The sequence below is a fragment of the Meles meles genome, chromosome X (assembly GCF_922984935.1).
Source record: "Meles meles chromosome X, mMelMel3.1 paternal haplotype, whole genome shotgun sequence".
Lineage (NCBI taxonomy): Eukaryota > Metazoa > Chordata > Mammalia > Carnivora > Mustelidae > Meles > Meles meles.
The window spans coordinates 46,217,210-46,233,627 of record NC_060087.1 but is presented as its reverse complement, the minus strand read 5'-3'; the positions used below and the strand labels follow the sequence as shown (position 1 = coordinate 46,233,627).

The 16,418-nt window shown below is 51.2% G+C and overlaps 1 protein-coding gene across 35 annotated transcripts in view; it reads left to right on the top strand.

The window, feature by feature from the left end:
- The window catches only part of FAM156A (family with sequence similarity 156 member A), a 41,246-nt gene extending 26,398 nt beyond the window's left edge, over positions 1–14,848 (top strand). For 7 of the 35 annotated variants that reach the window (XM_045995909.1, XM_045995907.1, XM_045995905.1 and 4 more), the window contains 3 exons: positions 2,550–2,654; positions 7,014–7,118; positions 13,474–14,848. In XM_045995909.1, the coding sequence (XP_045851865.1) occupies positions 2,550–2,654; positions 7,014–7,118; positions 13,474–14,157 (894 nt within the window). In that variant the 3' untranslated portion in view covers positions 14,158–14,848. Of the gene's footprint in view, positions 1–2,549; positions 2,655–3,027; positions 3,080–3,555; positions 6,454–7,013; positions 7,119–7,565; positions 7,945–10,884; positions 10,973–13,382 lie in introns of those variants that run through there. The other 28 variants (XM_045995941.1, XM_045995934.1, XM_045995932.1 and 25 more) reach the window with 18 other exon arrangements.
- Positions 14,849–16,418: the final 1,570 nt, after the last annotated feature.

Here is a 16,418-nt window from a genome sequence, read left to right as displayed (position 1 = left end):
GTTAGGTTCCTAAAATGTATGTGGGTCTGTATTTTAGAATTGATTTGTCTTTGAGCTGTTTCTTGTCTCTCTCCTCATTTCTTGAGTTTCCAGGAGTTTGAATTCTGTGCCTTGTTTAATCTTGTATGTCCAGTGCATTGCAGTCTCCTTGCTGCCCATTCCTGGGTCTGGAGCTCATTCACTCCAGCTCCCAACAACCTGACTTCCTTGTCTAGGCCAGTGAGTCTGTGTGGTTGGCTTCCCTCGGTGTGTTATTGGGATCGTTTGGGTTTTGCTAGCTGTAGTGTGAGGTCCATGAGGTATTTGGGAGTCTGTGTCCAGGTTGTGATGCTTCCCAGCGGGGGGGGATATCCCGGTCCCAGGGTGAGGTCTCCTGTGTCTGTGGTGCTGTGTTGCAGGCATTGAAACTTCTGACCATGTGTCTGTTTATATCCTGACTGAGAGACGTTGTCACATACCGAGTTCAGACCTGAGGTGTTTGTGACCTCTGCCCAATGTTTCAGTCTGACAGCTGCCCAGAAAGACGGAGCTCGATCTGAATGAACCGCCAGGACTGATCCATTCCAGCTCCCAGTAACCTGGCTTCTCGACCATTGACTCTCTGTGGTGTGCTTCCCTCAGACCCTTCCCTAGAGTTGGGTTCTCCCAATCCAGAGCTGTAACTTACCTATTTCATGCAAATCTCAAGTACAGTTTAAAATGGTAGTCAGTGGGGCGCCTGGGTGGCTCAGTGGGTTAAGCCTCTGCCTTCGGCTCAGGTCATGATCCCAGGGTTCTGGGATAGACCCCGCGTCGGGCTCTCTGCTCAGCAGGGAGCCTTCTTACCCCCACCTCTCTGCCTACCTGTGATCTCTGTCAAATAGATAAAATAAAATATTTAAACTGGTAGTCAGTATCCAACTAAAAACACCAGAACCAGTGCTTCCCTAAAGATACTATTCACAAGACATTTTACTGAATCCCAAGAGGTTCCAGGTAAGAGACCCTGCGGCCTTTTGATAGAGAGTTGTGGGAAATTTCCTTCAAATACGGGATCTTTTTTTAAAATCCTTTCTCTTGCTGGTACCTTGAGAGGCTCAGGCAAGAAAGGCATTCAATTTTATGTTTTTGTTTTTTTGTTATGTTTTGTTATGTTTTGTTATGTTATGTTTTTTGTTTTTTGTTATGTTTTGTTTTTGACCAAACAAGCAAAACAACCCTAAAACACACACACACACCACTCAGTACACCCAGTAGTAAATAAAAGGAAATTGTATTAGAAATGTAAATGGAATCCTGTGACTAATTATAAAACTAAATTTCTGATCACATTAGATGTCTGTCAGGATTGGCTGTATTCCAGCCGACCAGACAGCCAAAGATGCCTTCTTTCTCCAGATCTTATAGGCTGCATCTTATAATCTGATTACTGCGGTCTAAGTAATTGTAAACAATGTAGGAATCACAGAGCCTATTAAAAGCATGTCTTTTCCTGTGTCACGTCATGACACCTCTGCCTCCCTCTCTGTGTGTGTCTCTCCCTCGCACCCCCCCCCCCCACCTCTCCTCCTAGATGGAATTTCTCAGGAAATACAGGAGGCACTGCCAAGGAAACAGACTCTTTCTGACCCCGTGGAACGCTGACTGGAGCCCAGTGATGTCCCGGGCTCTAGCAATGCCCATTAGACGTCTCAGTCTCATCTCCGCTAAAAATGGCAACCTAATTAGAGAAAAGAGAACTACGCCATACGCAGATTCTCAAATCGCAGTCCTGATACAGCTGATCAAGGGCTTGTGAGAAAAACAGCTCTTCTTTCAGACAGCACCGGTCGCGCATGGCTCAGGGAGAACGCTAGTCCTGAGACACTAATGTGCGCACGGCCTGTTTAGGGAGATTCTCCATCTCTCGCTCAGGCCCTCGCTTTTGCTCGTTCTTTCCTGGGATCAGGTTCCCACCACCCCGCTGGCCAGCGCACCCCCTCGGTTCCTCAGCCCAGGCTGTGAAGGGCGCCTCCCAAAAATGGAAGGCTTAAGACTAAGACCACCGAGAGGAAAAGTCCTCCCGGCTTCCTAGACAGACCAGCCACGCGGGCGTACACACTCCCCAAAAGAGGAGAGGCTGCGTGACGTCATAGCAATGGACCCAGGGGCCCCCGAAGCCAGGTGCTTTTTAGCCTTTCTCGGGCTGTACGGGGCGGCGCGAGGCGGGGAGGGAGCCGGGAGTGTCCGGGGGCACAGTGGGCGCATCTCCGTGGACCTCGGCTTGGGTGCATGGAAACCCTGATGAGAGTGCCGGGGCGGGCGGGGGGGGGGGGGTTGTGCCTGCCCCCATGGCGGCGCATCAGAGTGACTGCACAGGACGAGTACGCATCAGAGTGACTGCACAGGACGAGTACTTCCTGTGGTCCCCGGGAGCCTTTCCGGGCGCTGCAGGTCACGTCGCGCGACGACGCATGTGGTTCTCAGCTGGGTGGGCTGACTAGGGAGGGGCTTCTCCATGACAGCCTGGGTAGGTCCCTTGCAGGGGCCACGCGTGAGATCTGTGTTACAAATTTTTGTTTTCTTACTAGGGGTTTTGCGTAGGCTGCGCATGCACGCTGGCAAAGGCAAAAACAAAACTAGCAGAGAACTTGTCTATTCAAGCTCTTGCAATCTGGAGAGCACCCCATCTAAAGGTCAGTGTGTGTCGGCGGGGTGGTTTTGTCTTTTCTTCGTAGGGAGTGAGCCTCCCAGAGGAAGACTGAAGGGCCTGAAAGGGGCCTGTGTTTCTGAGACGGACTGATGGGCTAACCTATGGCTCGTGTATTTTCAGGACGTTGCTTTGAATTTTTTTTTCTTTTAGCACTGACAATCCATGCTGCGTGTTGAAAACGCACAAGGCAGTTAAGTAAAACCCACCAATATATGGATAAGTAGAGAGAATCCCGTTTGACCCAAGGAGTACCTGACTGCCAAACAGCTCTGTGCTGTGCAAAGGAAGAATATTTTCCTAGACTAAATGAAACAAATTAGCTCTTCTTCCTAATTTTTAGTATCCTTCCCTTCCAGGTGAACCATCTCAGGCACAGAGAAGCTGGGTCAGCTCCCCCAAGTATTTGAGGTACTGAGTGGTTGAGTGCAGAGGCAGAGAACACACCACGTGTCCAGAACTGACTGCGTCCACCCGCACTCCCTATACATCTGCATCTCCTCCGGTGTTGCCAAATTCAGTGAAAAGCAACCTTCTACCCAGCTGCTTAGGCCGTTGATCCTTAAACCCCTCCTTCCTTGGGCAGCTGGGTAGATCAGTCAGTTAAGCACTGCCCTTGGCTCAGGTCATGATCTCCGGGTCCTGGGAGTCCCGCATGGGGCTCCTTGCTCAGCGGGGTGTCTGCTTCTCCCACTACCCTTCCCCCTGCTCACGTTCTCTCTCTCACACTGTTTCTCTCAAAATCAAGTCATCCTTCGGGGCGCCTGGGTGGCTCAGTGGGTTAAAGCCTCTGCCTTCTGCTCAGGTCATGATCTCAGGGTCCTGGGATCGAGCCCCACATCGGGTTCTCTGCTCGCAGGGAGCCTGCTTCCTCCTCCTCTCTCTCTCTCTCTCTGCCCACTTGTGATCTCTGTCTCTGTCAAATGAATAATAAAATCTTAAAAAAAAAAAAGCCCTCCTTCCTTGCTGCCTCTCTCACCACCCCTCAGTTACTAAGGCCTGTCATTCCAACTTCCTCCATCCTTCTAAATAAGATCTTGATACTTCTTCCTTCACTACGGTTCGATCCCTAGTCCAGATGACCCTCCTCTGTGCTTGATAATCACCACCAATCTTGACCCTTGGCCCCAAGTGTTTTCATCCCACTGTCTGAGGGACCTTTCTTAAATCCTAATCTGGTCTTGTCTGCCCTGCTCAAAACTCTGCAGGGGCATCCTCCTGTTTTTAAGATCACATCTGCCTCTTGGACTCGACACAGCAGGCCTTGCCTACCCTCAAATGCCTCGTCTTCAGCACACCGCCTCCTGGTCCACCCCACACCACATTTTCAGCCCCCTTCTGCCTCTTTCTGTTCAGCGGGTGGCCAGTGAACCCAGACGCTCTCTCTTCTCTCTGCCTCTCATTTCCCCAGCCCCACGCATGCCATCCCCTGTGGATCGAGGATTCACTTCATTTGCCTGATTCCTACCTGTGTTCAGCTCGCAGGCTCAGTAGAGGGCAATTTCCACTTAACGCGAGGAGTACCTGGATAAAAGGCACTGTTCACAGAACTTTGTACTGAAAAGAAGTGATGGAGATTCTGTTGTAAATGCCCCCAAATGAACAGAGGTTTTACTCTGGACCACAGTGAGCTAATTGGAAATGCAATCTGACAGCAATTTGGCCTTTCTGGAAAAGGCTTCCTTGCTTAGAATAGGATTACACTCGGCAAAGATCTCACCTCATTTTACATGGAGCCTTGGATCCACGTGACTCGGAGTTTGGAATGTGGCCCACATTTTCCAGTGTGAAGGGGTCCTTCCTTCCGGCGAGGAGGGATAAGCAGAAACATGGAAAGAATATGTCATTAGGGCACCTGTGACCCAGGACATTGAGCAGGCCTGCAGCCACCTCCCGTGGACTTTGTTTTGATGCGCTAGTTTTTCAGTGGAAGTTGCAGTCTGAGTTTTCTGGTGGGACAAGAGAAAGTATACGAACTGGTCTTTCCTTTACAAGGGTTTTGATTAATTTGTCCCTGTGGCCGTGGAGGAAGCAAGGATTAGCTGCCTGCTCCTGTGGGAACTCTCCAAGGGAGTCTGACAGTGCTTTTGTACGAGTTCCTAGGGGCCCCCACCGGGTGCCCGCAAGCCCTAGAGGAAACTCTGTTGGTCCCTCGAGCATCCAGTGGAGAGTATGAACCCACCACTGGTTTCTCCCTGCCATAGACTCAACTCAGCTATGAGGATTACCCGCATTCACTACAACCCCTGTAAGCACAGCCCACCGCAGCATGAAAAGAAGTGTGTGCCCTGGACGAGACAAAACGTGGAACCACCAGTCCCACCACTACCGCCGCAACTCCCAGGCCCGGCCAGAGGGTGGGACTAGACTCCCAGGGGCCTGGCCCACTTTCCTCCATTGCTGACGTGTCTCTAACACAGGGCGCGGTGTGATTACCTCTTCCCCGCAGCCTAGGTCTTGAGGAGCTAAGGTGTGCGTGGTAGATACTGTGTGATTACCCAGGGACTCGGGTAGGTCTGAAAGCCCAGCGTCCTTAGACGGGGAAGCAAGCCAAAAGGGGTCAGTGGCTGATGCAGGAGACGGGGGATCTGGAAATCCCACCTCCGTTTTGCCTGACTCGAAAGTCAGTCTTGGCGCTCACGACGACAAACCTGGATTGTGTTTCAGTTGCTGAAATGCAGATTCTGTTCCACCACTGCACAGTCATCGTGGTCCCAACACGGTGTCCACCTTGAAACGCAGGTCCCCGGCAGGGTAAAGCAACCCCGAAAGGTTCTAAGACTCTGTGTCTGCCCTCTGAGGAGCGGCCCCGAAGCAACAGCCCTGGAGTTCCTTGGCGTGGGAGGCTTCTTGCCTCAGAGCCCACAGCCGAGCAGGGCTTCAGCTTCCAGCGTTCCCCTGTAGAGAGGCCCTTTGCCACGTTAGAGGGACTTCTGCGATCCACCCGCCTCCCCAAACTCGGTCTCCACCAGTCCCACTCTGTTCCCCAGAGACCAGGAATGGAGAGGCAAGCAGAGCCAGAGGAACTGCTTTTGGCAGCTGCGTCACCGCCGCGGAGCTGGACAGAGGGCAGTGCTGGTTGGAGCTCGGTAGACCGAGGCCGGAAATCTGGCTCTGCCTGTGGGGATCTCTGGGTTTTTTCAGCTGGCAGGTCTGGGAAATGTGGGTGATCCGAGTGCCTGCCTCATCAGCCTCCACCCCTGAGAAGTGGGTCCTGACCACACACACGCATACACTTGGAGAGGGGGAAGACGCCCTCCTCTTGTGTTCCTAAGGTACTGAGACTTAAATTCCACCATCAGTGTTCTCCCATAACATGTGGTGGTCATCTGCTGGCAGATTCAGCCTACCTCGTCCCTGCATCCCCAGACTGTGTCCAGGAAGCTGACGCATGGTGTTCAGGTGGTGCTTAGAGCACGTTTCGTCAGCGAATGAGGGACCCTGACCCAAGGAGACCTTGTGACTTCACCATAAAGGGTAGCTATCGCACCAGCTGTTTCTGGATTACAAATGGAGGAAACGGGACATCTCTGTAGTCAGATTCTCTTTGGGAGGAGGAGGAAGGTTGCATCTTTTGTACCACCTCTAATGGCAGATGCTTAAAAGAAAAACTGCGGGGCTATAAAGATCTTTTAATTGTGTGGGACACTCTGTCGCCCCATCAGCCACAGTTCTGATCTCACAGTGGGACTTGGATCATGATCCTCGGAGGACCAGTGAGCTCAGAGGATGTCTTCCAAGGGACCGGTGCACACAGCAGGTGCCCACAGTGATGTGTCCAACAGGTGGACTGTTGAGTGAATTCAGGCTGCTAATTAAGGGTGTGATGCTATGGCTAGAGCGCAAATGCCCTTGGGGACAGGGTCACGGGCTCCCAGGTGAAGGGTGTGTCGGTCCGGGGGTGGGGGGGTGCTGTCAGCCTCTCAGGGAGGTGCTCTTCCTCACTGTCCTTCCAGCTCTTGGCCACACGTGCCTCTTCTCTGAATGGTCTTCTCGGTGGCCCTCCTCTGCCTACCTTCCAGCCTGATGCAGGCTGTCACTCAGCATCTGGGATCTGTCGGTATCCTTTGTGGTCCAGCCGACTGAGTTGAAGCTTCCTCACCCGGCAGGATCTGCTGTCCCGCTTTCTGTGAGGCTCTCATTCCCTGTCCAGCCCCCCGACAGTACCTGCCCTGTGGCCCGGCAGCCTCTGCTCCAGACACTTCTTCCTCAGTGTTCCCTCTTGTCTGGAAAGTCCTGACCCAGATACCTGCCTCTCGGACTCCTCTCCCTGTTCACACTGTTGGTGGAAGGTCGCCTCCTCGACAAGCCTGACTGATCTCACTCCCCTGGGGTTACTTTCTAGGTTAGGCTTTGGAGCTTACAGATCACCCGGAGAGGCAGCGCCACCAGGGGCGCTTACATCCGGAGTCAGGATGCACCTGGGCTGCAGTTCCGTCTCTTGCTGCAGGTGAGCTCTTGAGATGTCACTTACCCTCCCCGCACGGGCCTTTTCTCCTTTGGGACCATGGAAGATACACGGATTCTGCGGGGTTGATACATCAAGTGAGATGTTGAGAAAGGGCCTCACATTCTCCTTTATTCCTTTTGGTAGATATTCGTGAGTGCCCCCTGAGGTTGAGGCTCTGATGGGTGAACAAGACAAAGTCCCTGGACTCTGCCAGGGCCTGGGCTAGTGAGCGAGCCAAACAGTCCGCCTCTGACGGCTGGGTGGGGTTTGGGGCTGGGAAAGGGGAAACGCAGGGTGTTGTGGAAGTTCAGCGGAAGGTCTGCTGCCCGGGATGTAGGAAAGAGGGAGAAGGCGGCTCGCTGATAGAAATGCTGCCTGAATCCCCAGACGGGGGTAAGAGGCGAAGGGCTTCCTCACTGCCGTTACCTTCCCAAACGTTTCGTGCAGGACAGGTGTGGCATCACCCTCCAGTCCTCCTGGCTGAATGAGAGGAATGAGGGTGTGAGCCGGTGCTGGCCAGTGGGAAAGGAAGAGACTGTTTGCTGGGAAACTCTGTTGTTCATACAAAAGATACAGGGCTGGGAAGTCTCTTTTCTGCACTGGACCTTGCTGTATCTGGATGTTGGTCTTGGAACATCTGTTCCAGAAACGGCCACATCAGAGCTGGAAAGAACCTACGTCCTTGATGGCATCACTGGACCCCAGAGTGTGCCCACCTGCACCCACCCTTCTGATTTCGTTTGTGGGACTGTGACTTGCCTTTGTGCTCAGGCCTGTTTGCAGAGGGGTCTCCTTACTCACAGCACGAAGCTGACTTCCTGATACGGTGAGCATCATGGGGTCTGGTTCTCTGTTGTTTTGTGGAACCCACACCATATAATGAGTAAGGACACAAGCTCTGACCCTAGACACCCTTCCTTCCAACCCAGTTCTGCCAGTGTCACGTCCTCTGGAGGAATTTACTTGGCCCTCTGTGCCTTACTCTGCTCACCTGTGAAATGGGTTTGTTATTCTTTGTAATAACACCACCAGACAGAGAAGGTTGCATTTCTGAGTACATAATGAGGTCATGTAGAGATGGTTCACAGAATTGGGCCTGGCACGTCCCCTGTCATTACAACCACAGAGGCCGCCACGGGGTAGGTTGCAGGTGATGCTTCACACTGAATGAGCCACGGCCAAGAACATGGAGATGGCATCGGACGTGTCTCTTCAGCCCCAGAGACTCTCTTTCTGTGCCACTGTCTTCTCATCCTTGGTGTCACGCACGGATGACCCCTCACCAGAAGGCTGGCCTTCCCACTGTGGGTCTCCCGTTTGGCGGAACACAAATATACATCATGTTCCATCATGTGTATGAATTCAGGTCACTCCCGTCCCGTCCTCAGATAGCTAGGGGCTGCTTCTGGCGCCGTGGGGGGTGGGTAAGGGGAAGGGTAGGGCAGGGCAGGTAACAGAGCATGGGACGCTCTGGGAGTGCCGCGTGGCATCGGCAGTGCTCTGTGTCCTGATGCCTGCCTTGATCTCCAACTCCCCTCCCTGTACCCCGGCATTCGGTTGACAGTCTCACCCGATTGCAGGGCAGACCCTGCCACATCAGTCTCTCTCCTTCAGCCTCAAATTGCTCCGGGTCCCTCTGCCTCCCCGAGGTTTGTTGGGAGACCCGCAGGAGACAATAGATAGGAACCATGTAGCTGACATTACCTGGCACGTGGAAGGCACTGAGTAAGCGGCAGCATCATCTGTCCTGCTTCTGTAATCCATAGCAGCTGGCCTGCAAATGGTCTGATCTCCTCCTCTCTCGGGCGGCTGCTCACGTCCCATCGTGTATGTGTGCCACCCCTCCTGTATCCGCTCCTCTGCTGGCTGACGGTGGGTGCTTTCCAGTCTCCTGGCTCCTGGTTGGAGAAAGCTGCAGTGCACCCGGGGATTGCGGACGTCTCTTGGAGATGCCGATCTCCGTTCTTTTGGACATATACCCAGGGGTGGGATTGCTGCATCACATGGTAGGGGTTTTGGTTTTGTAGTTCTTGCTGCTTTGGAGGCGGGCACCCTGCTGTGAACAAGCACCTGTGACAGTTTCACTTTTAACTTTGTGAGGAACCTCCATACCACTTTCTGTCGTGGCTGTGCCAGTTTGCATCCCACCGACGGGGCACAAGGCACAAGGGTTCCCGTGTTCTTGCTTGCCCAGTGACACTTGTGATCTGCTGTGTTTGGTAGTTGGTTTGACGAGACCCATCCTCACGTGTGCAGCCCGACATCTCACTGTGGTGTTCACATGCCTTTCGCTGATGATTGGGGATGTGGAGCCACGTTCCACATGCCTTTTGGCCACTTGTGTGTCTTCTTTGGGGAAACGTCTATGCAGATATTTCGCCCGTTTTTACATTGGTTTGCTTGTTTTCTTGCTATTGAGTTAGAAAAGTTCGTTATACATGGGGAAAATCAGCTCCTTGTCAGATACCGTAGTTTGCAAATGTTGTGCCCATTTTGCAGACTGCCTTTTCGCCTTGTTGGTGGTTTCCTTTGCTGTGCTGAAGCTTTGAAGTTGCATGTAGCCCCACTTGTCTGTTTTTGCTTTTCTTGCCTGTGCCGTGGGTGTTGATTCCACGAGATCGTCACCAAGACCCATGTCCTGCAGCTTTTTCCTCTGTGTTTTCTTTCAGGAGTTTCCAGTGTGGGGTCTTGTATTTAATCTTCAGTCCCCTTTGGGTTGATCTTCGTGTGTGGCGTAACAGAGGGTTCAGTGTCATCCTTTTGCACGTGGGCCTCCAGTTTTCCCAGCGCCGTTTGACAGAGTGTCCTTTCCCCGTTGCGTGTTATTGGCGTCCTCGTCAAGGTCCGTTGACTGTCTATGCCTTGGGTTTATTTCTGGGTTCTGTTCTGTTCCATTGGTCTGTGTCTGTCTTTCTGCCAGTACCGTACTGCTTTACTTGCTCCAGCCTTCAGACTATGTTTGGAAGTGAAGAACTTTGGTACCTCCAGCTGTGTTCTTCCTCAGGGTGGCCTTGGCCGTCCTGGGTCTTGTGTTGTTCCAGATGCCGTTTGGGATTGTTTTTCTATTACTGAGAAATGCCACTGGGGTTTTGATAGGCATAGCATGGAGTCTGTCATTTTTCTTTCTAATCTTTCATCTTAAACTGTAATTGACTAATTAGTCAATTGACATTGACTAATCAGTTATATGCCAGATCTGAGGATTGCCTTAGTTGGTTTTCACTTACTGAACCTCCCTTGCTTTCCTGAGCTAACCCACTTGATCATGGTGTATTTTCTCTGAACAGATTGCTGGATACCACTGCTGGCATTTTGTTGAGGAATTTTGTGCTTGTGCTCAGAAAGAATGTTGGTTGGTAGTTTTTCCTTTCTTGGTATCAGTGAAACTCTAGCCACAGAAATCACTTGCAAGTGTTTCCTTCACTTCGTTTTCTGGAGGAAATTGTGCAGAATTTCTGCGTGTGTCTGTTTTTCCTGTCGATACTTGGGAGAGTTCACTGGCAATACCGTCTGGGATTGTCGTCAGAGGTTTTAAACAACCGATTCAATTTCTGTAAACGGTACGGAATTGTGCACGTTATTTTGCCTCAGGTAAGTTTTAATAGTTTATCAGTTTGCTAGTTGTCGCATTTATATATGCAGATTTGAATGTAACACTGCCTTCTTATTTCTTTCATATTTGCTGGGTCTCTAGCTAAATGTCCTCTTTCATTCCTGCTATTGGTAACCTATTTTTTCTCTCCCTCTTTTCTCTCTCTTTCTCCAGTTTTCTTGAGATAGAATTGACACAGAGCAGCGCAGAAGGGATACAACATAATATTGTGACTTACACATATCATGAAAGGATTACCTCAGTAAGCCTAATTGACATCCACCATCTCCTATAGATGGAAAAAGAAGAAAAAGAAAACGGTGTTTTCCTTGTGAAGAGAACTCTTGGAATTTACTGTCTAACAACTTTCATCTATACCACATGGCGGTGTTAACTAGAGTCATCTTGTTGTACATTATGTCCCCAGTACTTATTTATCTTGTAACTGGAAGTTTGTTCCTTTTGACCACCATCCTCCAATTATTCCTCCCTCCCCAGATCGCCACCTGTGATAACCACAAATCTGATACCTGTTCCTATAAATGTGGGAGGTTTTTTCCAGTCCTCTGTATGAGTGAGGTCATACCGTATTTGTCTTTCTCTGACTTACTTCACTTAGCATAATGCTTTCAAGGTCCATCTCTGTTGTCACAAATGACAGGATTTCCTCCTCTTTTATGGCTGAATCCTGTGTGTGTGTGTGTGTGTGTGTGTGTGTGTGTTTTCTTGATCCATTTACCCATCAAGAACACCTAGATTGGGTCCCGAGTCTTGCTTATTGTAAATAATGCTGCTGTGAACATGGGATGCCGATATGTCTTTGACATAGTAGTTTCATTTCTTTCAGATACATTCTCAGGAATGGAATGTCTGCATCATATGGTAGTTCTGTTTTTAATTTTTAGAGGAATCTCCATACCGTTTTCCATACTGACTGCGCCAGTTTGCAGTCCTGCCAACAATGCAAAAGATTTCTTTTATTTTTAAGATTTATTTATTTGAGGAGAGTGCACTGGGGTGGGGGGACAGAGGGGGAGGGAGACTTAAGCAGACTCCCTGCTGAGCGTGGAGCCCGATGCGGGGCTTGACTGCACAACCCCGAGATCGCAACCTGAGCCGAAACCAAGAGTCAGACGCTCAACCGGCTGCACCATCCAGGCGCCCCATGATTTCTTTATTCTCCACGTCCGAGCCAGCGTTTTTATCTCCTGTCTTTTTGCTGCTAGCCATTCTAACAGGCGTGAAGTGATAGCTCATTGTGGTTTTGAATTGCATTTCCCTGACGATTAGTGGTTTGGAGCAGCTCTTCATGTCCCTACTGGCCATCTGTACATCTGCTTTAGAAGAATGTCCGTTCACATCCTTTATCCGTTTTTAAATCGGATTACTAGCCTTTTTGCCGTGGAGTTGTATGCGTTCTTTGTATATTTTGCATCTGACCCCCTGGACAGATACATGGTTTGCAATACCTTTTCCCGTTCCATAAGCTGTCTTTTCACCGGTGGTGGTTTCTTTGATGTGCAGCTTTTTAGTTACATGTAATCCCGCTGCTTTCTTTTTGATTTTATTTTCTGTGCTTTGGGGGTCAGGGCCGAGAATTCATGGCCAAGACCCATGTCGAGGAGCTTTTTTGTTCTGTATCCTCCTAGGAGTTTTATAGTTTCTGGTCTTCCGTTGAAGTCTTTAATCTACTTCAGGTAAATTGTTGTGTGTCTAAGTCAGGAATCCAGCTTTCTTCTTTGACGTGTGAATATTCCATTCTCACAGCACCATTTATTGAAGAGACTGTCTTTTCTCCATTGAGTATTCTGGACACCTGCGTCAAATATTGGTTGACCATATACGCCTGGGGTCATTTCTGGGCTCTCAGTTCTGTTCTGTTGGTCTGGGTGTCGCTTTTTATGCCAGGACCACACTGTTCTGATTTCTCTGGCTTTGCCATATGGCTAGAAAGCAGGAAGTGGAATGTATCTTGCTTTGTTCTCCTCTCTGTTTTTCTTCTTTTCCTTCATCAGTCCTGTGAGAAGTGTATCAGTTTTATTGATTATTTCAAAGAGGCAACTTCTGATGTGAGTCCCTCTAATGTGCCTTGTTAGAAATGCCATTGATTTCTGTTCTTAGGCTTTGGTAAATTCTTATTTATTCTTACAGGGGATGGATTTTGAAATGGTTTCCACAGGCTTGAGTGTCCTTTTTAAGTAGGTGAAAGCCAGTGAAAATGGAAAAGAATGTGTCCTTCCCTGTGGTGGAAATGCTTTGATTTTAGCAAAAGTCTGCTTTTCGAAGGTACACGAACACCTAGAAGGAGAGCACATGCCGGTCACCCATGGATTGTTGTTAAAACGATGTTTGAGAACGTTCATAAAACGTCAGCAGGGGATTAGCGTGGTTGACTGCAGGGCATCATTGGCCATGACAGGTCACGTGGACGCGATAGCGGATCTCGCTTCTGAGACTCTGATTCTGTGCCGTCAGTATTCTGAGCTCTTGGAACCGCATTATCTCACTGAGAGCGCAGAACAGCCCTCGCAACCGGGGCTCATTACTGTCCCCATTTCACAGATAGGAGACAGAGGCACACAAAGGTTAAGTCAGGGGAATTATAACGGACTTTCTCTCTTCTTTTTTTTTTTTTTTTTTTCCCTCTCTCCTTTTATCACCACGTGCTGCAGTCTGGGTTCTTCCGGCTGTGCGCATCCCTCGCTACCTTCCATCTCTGTGAGAACCTTCATCTTCTTCCTTCCTTCCTTCCTTCCTGTCTAGACCCAAGGACCAGGTGGCGCTGTGAGCACCGACTACACCTCCATGGATCCAGTCCAGAAATACAACTCCACGTTGACTCCTGAATCTTCCCCAATGATCTCTGAAGAGACTTCCCGGGAAGTCACAGCAGCCTCCCCTCCTTCCTTCTCAGAACTGCTGATGATGGGCCTCGGTGACTTCAAAACCAGTGCGGGCACAAAACACCCTGCCCCTCTGCCAGAGGGGCTGCTCCAGCAGCGCTACAGGGATGAGAAAACCCTCCAAGAGAGGCGGTGGGAAAGGTCAGCGTCCCCTCAGAGGAAGAGAACCCTTCTGGGGCACATGAGACGGCGACACCTCGATCACGTGGCGCCTTACCAGGTCGAGAGGAAGGCCAGGATCTCCTCCTTGGGGGACCGAGATCAGAACAGATTCAGATGTGAATGTCGATACTGCCAGAGCCACAGGCCCAGTGCCTCTGGGATGCCTGCAGAGAGGAAAGGGGCCCCGCATCCTTCCTCCTGGGACACACTGGTGCAGGGCCTCAGTGGCTTGACCCTCAGCCTGGGGACCAGCCGGCCCGGCCTTCTGCCCGATGGGGTGCTCCAGCAGCAGGAGAGAGAGGAGAAACTCCAACGGGAGGTGCAGCAGGAAAGCAAAAGAATGTTCCAGAGGCTCCTAAAGCAGTGGTTGAAAGAAAACTGAGGCTCTCGTCCTCGCGTGACAGAGATCGCAAGGGATTCAGAGGTGGAGGCTGGCGTGGCCAGATCCTGAGCGTGGAATCCTTTTGGGGACCAAAGAGTGAGCACTCAGAGAAGTCAGAGGAGGAACAAGAGCAGCGTGAGGACTGGACACTCTGTCCGTGTGAGCATGGATCCAATCCCGGGAAGGTCCTGCTCTTTCCTGCCTGGAATTTCTGTATCACCGTGGGGCTTTCTAGGGGATGCTGCGTACCAGGGGCCCTTAACTTCTGTATCACGGCTCCCATGATGCATGTTGTCCCTTTCCCACCCCAGATCTCTGACTCTCCTCCCTGCCTCGTTGTCAGTAAGATGTAGGGTTTCTCTGTAGCATGAATGCCCTGATGACGGCCATGTGCTTTTGTGCCGTGTCACCGACTGCCTCCCAGAAGCAGCACTAGGTCTGCTGGGATGCCCGTGCGCTCAGCTGGGCTCCACTTCCAAGAATCTGGCGCTAAGCCAGGCGCGGAAAGGGACGTAGAACTGGAACGTGGTGGTTCACCATTGTGTTCTCTGTGTAAGCCATCGTGAATGTGCTGAGCTAACTGTAGGTCCACGTTTCCCTGCTTCGTGACATTGATAGTATTCCCCTATGCGGAATTTCTGACGGTTTCCCTCATCACGCACACCAAATAAATACACGTGTGAATGGAAAATAGCTCTGGGGTTCTGGTTTCTTGATCCCTGTTGCTTTCTTCTTTGTTAGATCTGAGATCACAACATTTAAATCCTAGAGCAGCAGATCACACTTTCTGAGGAGGAGCTCTGAACTGTGCGGCTTCGCAGCAGGGGCTGGGGAGGGCACCCGGGGACAGCATCCCGTCACCGTTTGCGGCCCTGCAGTGGGACCAGCCTTCACATCATCCAGGAGCAAGGGGAAGAGAGCCTTCCTGCCCACAGAGAGCAGGAGGCAGCGTCCGCTGCCCACGGTAGGAGGTCCCGCGGGATGGTGCCGGTTCCCCTGGCCTTAGGATCTTCAGGTGCCACTCCTCCTCCGTTGCCTGGTGTCGCTGGGTTGGTGCGTGGGAATACCAGTTCCGGGCCTGCTGCGGGACAACCAGAGCATCGTTCAGTTACTGAAGAGTCATTTTAGGATTTAGACAATGTGCCTTTTCAGTTCAGGAGGCATAAAAGAATCCATCTGCCTTCCTTCCCCAACACACACAACACACAACACACAACACACACGCGCGCGCGATCCAGGGCTATGTACCCAAGAAGTGCCCGTGCAGTTCCTCTGAATGGACGGTAAATTGCTTTCTTTCAGGCTCTGTGTTTAGGTAGTCCCCGGAGCTGGGTTGTTGCCAACATCTGTGAGTCTCCTGCAGAGGGAGGTGACTTGAGCACAGGTACGTTTCTTATGTTCTGAACTTGGGATCTTGTCCCAGAGCTTAGGAGCTCATCTGACCCCGCCAGGGTTGTCTCCCACTTGCAGGGAGAAGGTAAATAAAGCAAGCCTTTTCTTTTTCTTTTTCTTTTTTTTAGATTATTATTGATTTATTTATTTGAGAGAGAAAGAACATGAGTGGGGAGGGTAGGGGCCGAGGAGAGAGAGAAGTCCACTCCCTGCTGAACAGGGAACCTGCCACGGGGCTCGATCCCAGGACCCTGAGATCGTGACCTGAGGCAAAGGCAGACGCTTAACCGACTGAGCCACCCAGGTGCCCTCAAGCAGGACTTTTCTTTCCTGAATCTCTGAGGCCTCAGTGCAGACTGGTCATTTGGGGTGTGGTGAGCAGGAGTAACATGGCATTTCCCTTTATTGATGGTGTCCTGGCTATCAGACAATATGCTACATATTTCCATATCTCAGCTCACGTAATCCGCTGCCAAAGACCCTTCGTGGAGCAAGACCTCAATCTTGGTGGGTGGGTGGGGAAGCAGAGCACGGACAGGTGAGGTGACTCACTCGGTGTCCTGCAGGCACCGCAAGGGGGAGTGGCACACAAACCAAGGCGAACTGCGTTCAGAGCGGGCACTCTCCACCCGCTCACCACCTGTAACCTCCATAAAGGCTGCGGGTGACGTGTGGAGAACCGGTGACTTGGCTGGACGTTTCCCAGCTGCAAGCACCAAGTCTTACAAGGTGCATCTCTGAGTCCTCTCCAGGATGCTCGGGGGCAGGGCTGGTCTTCCCCGACCCCGCAGAGTTCACAGAGACAGGAACGAGGTGGCCTCACCCCAGCAGCCGTGCCAGCCACCATCAGGTGCAGAGCCACTCGTGAA